At 61.1% G+C, this 9,098-nt stretch overlaps 2 protein-coding genes across 2 annotated transcripts; both read right to left on the reverse strand.

Annotated features, from left to right (window-relative positions):
* Nucleotides 1-1,039: 1,039 nt before the first annotated feature.
* Nucleotides 1,040-4,360, reverse strand: GGTG_04122 (hypothetical protein). The gene is made up of 2 exons (XM_009221914.1): nucleotides 3,334-4,360; nucleotides 1,040-3,223 (listed from the first exon to the last, which is right to left on the reverse strand). Exons 1-2 carry the CDS (start codon nucleotides 3,666-3,668, stop codon nucleotides 1,882-1,884), a joined length of 1,677 nt encoding a protein of 558 aa, XP_009220178.1. The 5' UTR covers nucleotides 3,669-4,360; the 3' UTR covers nucleotides 1,040-1,881.
* A 3,674-nt stretch (nucleotides 4,361-8,034) lies between these two features.
* On the reverse strand, nucleotides 8,035-9,062 carry GGTG_04123 (hypothetical protein). The gene has a single exon (XM_009221915.1). It carries the CDS (start codon nucleotides 9,008-9,010, stop codon nucleotides 8,180-8,182), a length of 831 nt encoding a protein of 276 aa, XP_009220179.1. The 5' UTR covers nucleotides 9,011-9,062; the 3' UTR covers nucleotides 8,035-8,179.
* Nucleotides 9,063-9,098: the final 36 nt, after the last annotated feature.

The raw sequence follows: 9,098 nt of genomic DNA on the forward strand, positions 1-9,098 counted from the left end.
CAGCTGGTGCCGGGTAGGAGAATCGCTCCCTTCACACAAGCATGCATGGAACTTTTCGCGATGGCCAAGGAGCCTTTCGTTTCATCAATCCGGATGGGAAGGTTCGGCTAGGTGGCTTCATTTGGAATCAACGGTAATTATCGACAATCTCAATCCTGCCAGCATCCAAGATGTGTAAATCGAGGGGTCCAAATCCATGTCAGGTATGCACAGTACCTTGGGTACCTGCTGCCTATTTCCAAGGTCACATTTTCATGCAGAAACGGTGGTGTGTTCATGCTAGAATCCGTTCCATCCGTCCGTCCGTCCATTCGGCCAACCATGCACAGGCAGGGCAAGGAGGCACACCCCCTCCCTTGCTACCCCATCCCAGCTCACCGTTTTCTCCTTCTGTCCCTCCTCCTCCCGTCATCGCTTGGTGATCAGAGGGGGAGGGAAGGGATCCTCCGTCCTTGATGGATAAGATTGCCATCGCCTCGGCGGGCCCCACACATTCGAACCGTTGCGCCGGACCCCGGGCAAACCCTTGAAACCCGTTGGGCCAAATCGTGGGGGAAAAGGGGAGGGGAGCGATGGCGTGTCTTTTTTTTCGGCAACTACGCACGGGCAAAGGATGTAGGAAAAAGAAGGAAAAGAGGAGTTATCGTGTTGGTGGTCGGCGACCTGGGAGGAGCAGTCGGGGATACGACGGTGGAGCCTTTCACATGTGCATCGTTCGAGTTAGTCCCTTGTGAGGTTTTCAAGAGTGAGTCAAGGAGAGGAGGAGTAGGCTCTACTGTCCAGCACTATAGGTATCCCCATCCGCTCCGACCCCATTCTGCAGCCGATTTCCCTGCCCGGTTAGGAAATCCACCGCTCGTTAGCGCTCTTTTGTACCTGCCATTCCGGCTTATCCGGGTCTTGATCTCGAGCGCAGGCAGGAGTCAAGTGAAGCAGGGGGTGGCATGGGCGAGCAAGCACTCGCTTTATTTTTGTTTTTTGTGTTGCGGCATCACTAAACAAACTTTTCGGAAATGTCTCATCCAAACATTTGGCAGGTACCTACCTTATTGAAAATAAGCGTTTTCGGTCCATGTCGGGCGCTTCAAGGGCCTGCATGCGTGTCTGGCACAACCTCCTACATCTCGCCCGCTGGCTGGATCACTGTCGTGCTGGAGTTGACGTGCTTCTCGGGATTACTGTGTGGCTAGGCTTCTGGCAACCGGGAGACAAACCCGGGGGAAAAAGTGATGGATAAAAAGGGGGTATATAGTGACAATGAACAAGAAACAGCAGCACGGCGACTGCGCCTGCGGAAAGCAGAAACCAACCAGCCGGTAGACCACCCTCATCGGCCGGTTGAAACAAAGCAGGCAAGAGACAGAAAATTTTTTTTTTACATGCGTCCCTGACGTTGGCCGTGGACCTGGTCCAGCTAGTCTGCCCGTCTCCCGTGTCCTCCCGCTCTAGTGCCGCCATTCCCGCCACGCTAAGACCAAAACCACACCCAAGAACTGCCCATCATGAAGAGCGTGCTGAGCCGGCTGCTTGAGAGCCTGGCAAGGGCAATAAAGAATAACGCCAACGCCGTTCCAATCCACGTGGTCCTCCGGTCTAAAGCCCATACGTCCAGCCGAGGCTAAAAAAAATTAAGCCGGGAATGGCAGGTGCTTGCGTGCTTGCTTGTGGAAGAAAGAAAAAAGAAGATAAAAAAGCAAACCCGTCGTTCCATCGTCAAAATTATACATGTCTCATGGCAACATTAGAGGCCAGGTGACTCAATGCTCCGCTTCGTGGTATGGCCATATGTGCTCGTGGTTGGATTTGTTTCGGGTGAGGAAGTTTGTCGTGAACAGATTCGGCGAGGTGTCCTGGCAAAATGGGCATATGATGCTGGAAGGATTATCTGGGCGGGCCGAGAAGCCCGCCCGCATCCCTCAGAACAAGGCTCTTGCGCCTCGGTGATTCTGCGTATGCCGACTCGAATCGAGGCTCCTGCGGGATCGGCTCGAGCTCGGTCCCCGAGGACGTAGGTGGCGGCTGGCTGTTGCCGCCCGGGCTCCTCGCCCTCGTCCGGCTGCTAGCTTGCGGACCGCTGGCGGCACCGCCGCTGCTCCCGCCAAGCGACCCGAACAAAACACCGAGGTCCTGAAGGAGCTGCGTCGATCCCCGGCGCGTGCCGGTCGAGCTCGCGTTCATGGCGATCGCCGGCACGGATCCTGAGCCGCTCGCGACAAAGGAGCTGGCCCGCGGGGAGTGGAGCGGGTCCACACCCGAAGTGATGCTGTCGCGGCGGGTGGTAATGGTCCTGTCGTCGTCGTCGTTCGGCAGCAGGCCGCCGACATCGAAGAAGGACACCTTGCGAGGGGTCGTCGTCGAGTTGCTCCGTGAACTGTATATGTCGCGTCCGTTTAGGAGCGACGAGTCGCTGCGGGTGCCGCCGCTGATCCGCCGGCCGTCTATCGTCAGCGACGACGATGGGAACTGCCATCCCTCCATATCACCGACCGGCCGGACCAGCGGCGCCGGTTGGAAGAAGGAAGGGTGGTTCCCGGCCCTTCCTCCTCCTGGCGACTCGGGAACGTCGCGGAGGTCTGGCTGCACGCCCAGGCCCAGATCTCGCACCAGGTCCTCGTCGCTGCCCCAATGCCGCACCACGGTTGGCCGTCGTGATCGCGAGTCGCTGGAGCGGCCGACCGATTCCATGATGGAACCGTACTTGAACCGCCTCTTCTTGGTGCCCCTGTCCCGCACAAAGGTTCCCAGCACAAGCGAGTTGGACGCGCCGGTAGCGAACAAGATTTCGATGGATGCCAGCAGGGACCGGGTCTGCTGCCGTCCGTTGGCCTTGAAGACCTGAGGTACGCGGTAGATGGTGGTACCGACAACGGCCAGACTGAGACAGAAGAGCGAGACGAGCTGGAACTTGCGCTTGGTGGTCATGGCGCTGCGAAGGATGAGCGGGATCGGGAAGAAGACGAGGAGCAGGTCGGTGAGTATGTTGCAGATGCCCATTGTGAGCAGGTTCGCGTAGCCCTGTCGGCATTGGCCTCCTGGGTCTGACAGCACCTGCCAGTAGTTACTGAAGGGCCGGCACTCGGCCAGGTCGCTGATCACGACGGCCAAGAATGTCAGCCCCAGAAGGCAGCGGATCATGATCAGGGCGACCCTGTAAAAACGTGACCAGGAGACACCTGTCAAGCGGTGAAAGTACTCGAGGATAGCGACTTTATAGACCCATAATCTAAGATGCAACAACAACAACAGAGCAGTGGGGTTAGCATAACAATCCGCTGACGAACTTGCCTCCTTGGAGACCAGCCGGCCTTCCAGGGGAAAGCAGCGGGCACCTACGTTGCGGCATGGAATATCCGGCTCAGGAGCACCAATCTACTGGCGATCTCCCTGTTTCGGATTTCCTGGGGCGTGAGGTCAACGCCGGAGAAGTCGGCATTGTTGGTGCCATAGACTAGCACGACATGGACACATGCCATGCGCGCGAAGAGCGGAACGATGGCGACGGCTGCGATGCGGTCTTCGACGAACAGCGTCTCGCTCCGCACAAACCGGCCGGCCGTCCGGATGAGGATGAGGGCGGTAGAAAAGATGGTGATCCACCAGCAAACCAGCAGCGTCGGCTTGTCGAAGTGGACATCGCGATATGAGGGCGGGTCGGAGTACAGAGACATAGTATTCGGGGCTGGCTCAAAGTGTGGCCGGGTGCCGGGAAGACAGCAGCGGTCTCCCCCTCCGGTGCCACGCCCGCGAGCCTCGGCAGGCGGGACGAGCGGGGAGAGGTTGAGACGGCTTCAGCCGGCTGCCGGCAGGCACGGGGAGCCGCTTAGCGCGAGCGCGGGCCGTATTTGTTGCCTCAGCCTCGGGTGGTCGGCCTGGAGGCCCCGGCTGGCCGGTGCAGAAAAGCTGGCGTATTACCAGGCGGCCTGGCTGGTGAGAGTCATGCGCCAACGGGATTTGGATAACGGGAGCAGCACGTGCTCGGTGCTGAGGCCGTCGCGGCGGAGGGTCGAGGTTCGGGATCGGGTGCTTGCGCCACTAGCGACAAGGCCGGCAGCCGGCGCATGTACTTGTGGTGGTTCGGTGGGGCGCGGCAGCAGGACGGATAAGCTGGCGGGTGGCAGCGTTCGGAGGAGCGCATTCTCGCGGCTCCTTGGCCAGAGCAAGCAACTGTGGACAGAAACGTCGGCTGCACAGCACTGGGTTCCGCCGGAGGTCTGGTTGGGAAGAGGAGGAGACGGAGGGGGACTGGACGAGCTGACATGAGGCGGCGGCGAGACGGAACGAGCCTGGTAATATGTCTCCGCAAACTGCAAGCGAGGCCCTGGGGTCAGCGCGACATGGGTGTGGGAGTGGGGTGGTGGTGTCGTGCCGTGGTGAGCAAGGGGGCTTGGTGGCCGGTGGATGTGCGTGGGCCTGCGGGCGAGCCAAGCACCAGGCGCAACAGGGAGGAGTGACGGGCAAGCGATATCGATGGTCGGGGCGGGTGCGGTGTGGGCGAGTAGGAGCGAACGCTGGCAGCTAGCCGCTGGGCAAGTCGCCGTCGCAGTTCCAGATCCAGTTTCCCGTCCACCCAGACAGAGGCGACGAGCTAGCCGAGGGATTCGATGCTCCCCAAAGGCCCAGCTGAGAAGAATGGCCTGCGCATACGAAAATGGGCACACCGCAGCATCGCCCAGGCTATTGGATGTGTGCGGCGGCTCGACGCATGTCGGAGGCAGGAATAATAAGCTGGCAGGCCGCCTCGCTCGTTTTGCAACCCCACGGGGTGGCATTAAACTTGGTGGAAGCGAAGGGCTGTGCCGGGCCCGTTCCGAGGGGCCACTCGCGCTGTCGGGCAGTGAGCGAGTGAGACAACCCCCCCCAAAGCAGCTCCACGAGCTGCTTTAGCCTTGTGCACCCAGCAGCCTGGAGTCCCGCTTGGGACCAGGCACAGAAGGAAACAGAGCTCCATCAGGGGCTGGCGTTGGCCTCGCGAGCTTGTCTGGCATACCGATCCGTAGATGGGGGGGGGGAGGTGTGGCTCCGAGAGGCGGAGTGTGTTCCTCCATCCTGGGGATTCAGCGGACCGCAGAGGCGAGCGAGAGAGTCGATCGTGTGCCCCCTCTGGAGCACGGGCCGACTCCCACAGCAGACGGATATGGGAAAATTAGGCCCTCAGCGCGGCCGGCCAGGCTGTCTCGTGGGATCCATGGATGGATGGGCAGCTGGTTGTGCCGCCCGTAGCAGCTGTACTGCACCGCGTACCACCCACTGCCACCCAACAGGTTGCCGCGCAAAGGCCTCCCTCCCTGCCGTGTTGCCTGCTTGGTCAGGTACTTGTCACCACCGGCCAAGTGCTGGACGTCGGAGCCGGCTCGCAGCCCAGACCGCCGTGCCACACGCCATAAGCGTTGGCAAAACCCACACCCAAACGCAAACCCCAACATGCAGGCTGGCGGGCATGGCTGGGTGGCTGGTAGACGCCGCCGACGAAACAGGCCCAGCACACAGACCCCAAAACGGACGTGCGATTCAATGACGACGAACAAAACGGCGAGCGACCGGAAAATTTCGTACATAGTACGTTGACTAGCGTGATCCCTGGCCATTGTTCTTGATTCCATTGCACAATGTTGGCCGTAGGGCCTTGCTCGGTGATCAGCCAACCTTTCTTTGGGGTTGGCTGGAGCCAGACAAGAGATAAACATGGGACCAGGATGCCCCCTCTTTTTTCAAGGGGACCAAGTCTTGCTCCTTCGTCCTGTTAGCCGAAGGTTGCGAGGAACCCCGGCCACAGAGCAGAGACTCGGGTGGAGCGGCAGGGGGGCATCGAGAGGAGGGAGGGGTGACATTGTCCTCAGGGCAGGGCGTGGCACCATGGTCCATCAAACGCCATCGAGCGCGCTGCCCGCTCGTTCCCTCCTCCAATCACGCGCTGCCGCAGCCCAAGGATGTGGTGCCCCCATCTGCGTATCCAGAGGAATGGGTCGGTCGCCGCTCCGAGAGCTGCGCTACGGTCGCGGGAGGCGAGGAGGCAAAAGAGACTTTTTGGCCGAGCAGGCACAGGAAGAAGGAAAGAGTGGGATGAGTTAATTGCCCCATCGCCCGACGTCGTCGCGAGACCAAAAGCAGGCCAGGCTTGCGTGCTTCTTTCTCTTGCCGGCACATGTGAAGGAGCAGCATCCATGGGAGAGGGCCTCGGATCCTTCAGCAGTCGTGCGTGCTTGAGCCTGCGCCTTTTTCCTGGGGCCGATTGCGATGCGATGCCGAGCCGACTCGTATAAGATTGGACCCTCAGCGGTGCCCCACCTACCGCTACTGTGTAACGCGCTGTTTTGTATTTTTATTCTTTTACGCTTTGCTTTTCGGTTTTTCTTCCCTGCCTTGTGCGCGGCCTTTTTTTTTCAGAGTCCCCGCCGTACCGTTCCAACTGCCAGCCTAGGAAACGTCATCCGAGCACTGGGTGTCATCCGTTCGGGCCCAGACGGGATGGAATGGACGTGTCCTCTCGTGTCCGTGCCATAAGTGGTGCACGAATAGGCCTAGGTACAGGTACCTAGGTATCTTGCCCAATTGCAAGCACAGCTCCGCGTGACGACGGCTGTGAATGGAGGGGCCAACTCCTCTGCGCCCGCGCTGGCGTGACGAGAAGGCGGTCAGTTCGCGGCTGGGAATCGCAGAGGCCAGCTGATTTGGGCGCCACGACAATACGACAATGGTGCACTTGCCATGGCCGCCAGCGGGACCCAACGGAAAGGACAAACGCGCACAGCAGACGGTCGGATAAGGTTATTGGTGTGCAACCTCCACCTACCTACCTCTCCACTGCCAGCTTATCTTGTGACAGACGAGGCCGTCGTTGAGGAGGAGCAGATGAGAGATTGAGGACTCCACGGTGTTCAGGTCGACCAATCTGACCCTATCGGACGCTCGGCGCCGTCGTCATCATTTCCAAACTGATAACACCGTTGAGCCAACAGCCAGGTTGTCTTCCCTGGTTGCCACGGACGGAGAATCTCGGTGGCGAGCGTCTGCAGATGCCAAGTGTTGGTCCCGCTTGCGGTTGCCGGGTGAGGTGAAGTGTGCGAGTGGGTTGTGCAACATGGTGGTGGTACACAACGAACCTATGCCAACAGCTCAACCAAATGACCAGCCTTGGCCTTGGCCGCATGGCTGGCTCAACCTCGACAATGGATTGTCCTCTCCTTCACAAACCGTCAGGCTAGACCACATCTCAGTGAGAGGGTTGGCTATTACGAAATCCCACTTTGGAGCAATGAGTCCTCGACCGGGGCAGACTTCCTCATCAGTCGACCGAGGCGGAGCTTTCCCTACTTCAGTTACTATCGTCACGGGCCCTGCCCTCCCGTGCTGATGGAGGCCGCACCAACTCGGGCACCCCACGCTGCGGCACGCACGTACCACCCACCTCACTACTTGCTGAAAACGACTTGCATGGATGGAGGCGTGGGGAAGAGATTCTGCATGTTGCATGCATCCTGCAGCCCAGCCCAGCCGAGCCAGCACAGCACAGCAACCTCCCTGACCGACTCGTCTAGCCTTCCCTAGCCCGGAAAAAAAAAAAAAACGGACGGAGAGGCAAGGCAACGTCGTCCCATTGCCTAGATTGCTTGGTTGCGATGTCGCCTGCAAAGTCCCAACTAGCGAGCGCCACCAAGGGCAGCCAGCCAGCCGCTTGTCGGGGCTCTTCGCCTGAGGAGTGAGGGTTGACGAGCCCAATAACGATAGAATAGCCCCACAGAGCAGCAAAACATGGCGGCGCCGCAATCATCCGATATTCTTGCCGTGGGACCGCCAGTCTCTGATGACAGCCAAGCCCGTCGTGTTCCACCTACCATGGTAGTAGATAAACACAAGTGGCTGAGGCTCGCTCCCAGCCGTGCGATGGCATCGTCCCACCCAACGGCACCGGCGGCAAATTATGGCAATTTGCAGTTAGACATCAGACACCAGGTGCCTCTCTCCAACTCCTTCCCTTCAATGCTGCCGTCGTGTGTATTTCACGGCGGCACACTCGCTTGGCCTGAGGCCAGTCAGCGCTGATATCACTTGTGATTGATAGCTCGTCTTCACGAGCTGCGCTTAGCCAGGGAAGATATGCCCTTTGTGGGTCTAGAGCAATGCAACCTTTTTGTCCGTACTGCTCTCAGATTAAACTAGAAGACATTCCCAGAGGGATAGGCTACGGCCACAGCTCGACCGTCTCCCAGGTGCCGTCCTCGGCCCTGAAACGGTAGAGCCAGCGGCGCGGGTCGTCGGGGGCCAGCAGCACGCGGTCGACCTCGGTCGGCACGATGACGCAGACTAGAAAGTTGCGGCGCGCTAGCTCGTCCTCGACGTCATCGACCCGCTGTCCCAGGCCCTCGCCGGCTCCCGGCGCCTGCTGCCGCGGGGCCCCGGGCGCCGGGTTGCGGAACGTGCCGCGCATGGCCGGGCTCAGGTTCCCAAAGTGCGCCGTGACCTCGGTTTCCCAGCTCCACTGCCACTGCTGCTCCTCCGTCTCCTTTTCGGCGGCCGCGGCGTTCCCGTCCCTCCTCCTCATCCGCGCCCCGATGGCCGCCCTAGCCGCGGCCGGGATGCCGATCCCGCTAGGGCCGCCGCCGCCGCCGCCGAGTAGCCAGGCCTCGCCGCGGACGCGCCACTGCGTCTGCGTCGCCTCGGCCCACCAGACGGCCTCGACGGGCCCCGACCCCGGCCCCGACCCGGACCCCGCCCCGAGGTCCGCCACCTTGTCCATGCGCGCGTCCGTCGTGAAGACGGGGCAGTCGCTCTCGTAAACGGGCCGGTTGCGGGGCGCCGGGTTTCGGTCGTCGGCCGGCAGCCCCGCCCACAGGCCGCGCAGCATGCACGTCCTGGCGCGGGGCGAGGGCGCGTCCCGGCCGCCGCCGTTGCGGCGCACCGTGCTCAGGACAAAGGACGCCTGCGGCATCCGGGACGTGTGCTCCAGGAAGTCGGCGCGCCACGGGGCCGCCGCGGGCGCGGGCGGCGAGGACGAGGACGAGGACGAGGCCATGGCGCCGAGGCGGGTGCTCTGTGCTAGCCGCGGGGTGGCGATGGAAGCCCGCAGAGGCATGCGCAGTGGGGGGGGGGGGGNGGGGGGG

This window comes from Gaeumannomyces tritici (genome assembly GCF_000145635.1).
Source record: "Gaeumannomyces tritici R3-111a-1 unplaced genomic scaffold supercont2.2, whole genome shotgun sequence".
NCBI lineage: Eukaryota > Fungi > Ascomycota > Sordariomycetes > Magnaporthales > Magnaporthaceae > Gaeumannomyces > Gaeumannomyces tritici.

Excerpts from the sequence above, each read along its gene's own strand:
- GGTG_04122 (XM_009221914.1), bottom strand. The coding sequence starts at position 3,668 with ATGTCTCTGTACTCCGACCCGCCCTCATATCGCGATGTCCACTTCGAC. Across the intron at positions 3,224-3,333 it reads CGGATATTCCATGCCGCAAC|ATTATGGGTCTATAAAGTCG; the intron begins GTAGGTGCCCGC and ends GTTGCATCTTAG.
- GGTG_04123 (XM_009221915.1), bottom strand. The coding sequence starts at position 9,010 with ATGGCCTCGTCCTCGTCCTCGTCCTCGCCGCCCGCGCCCGCGGCGGCC.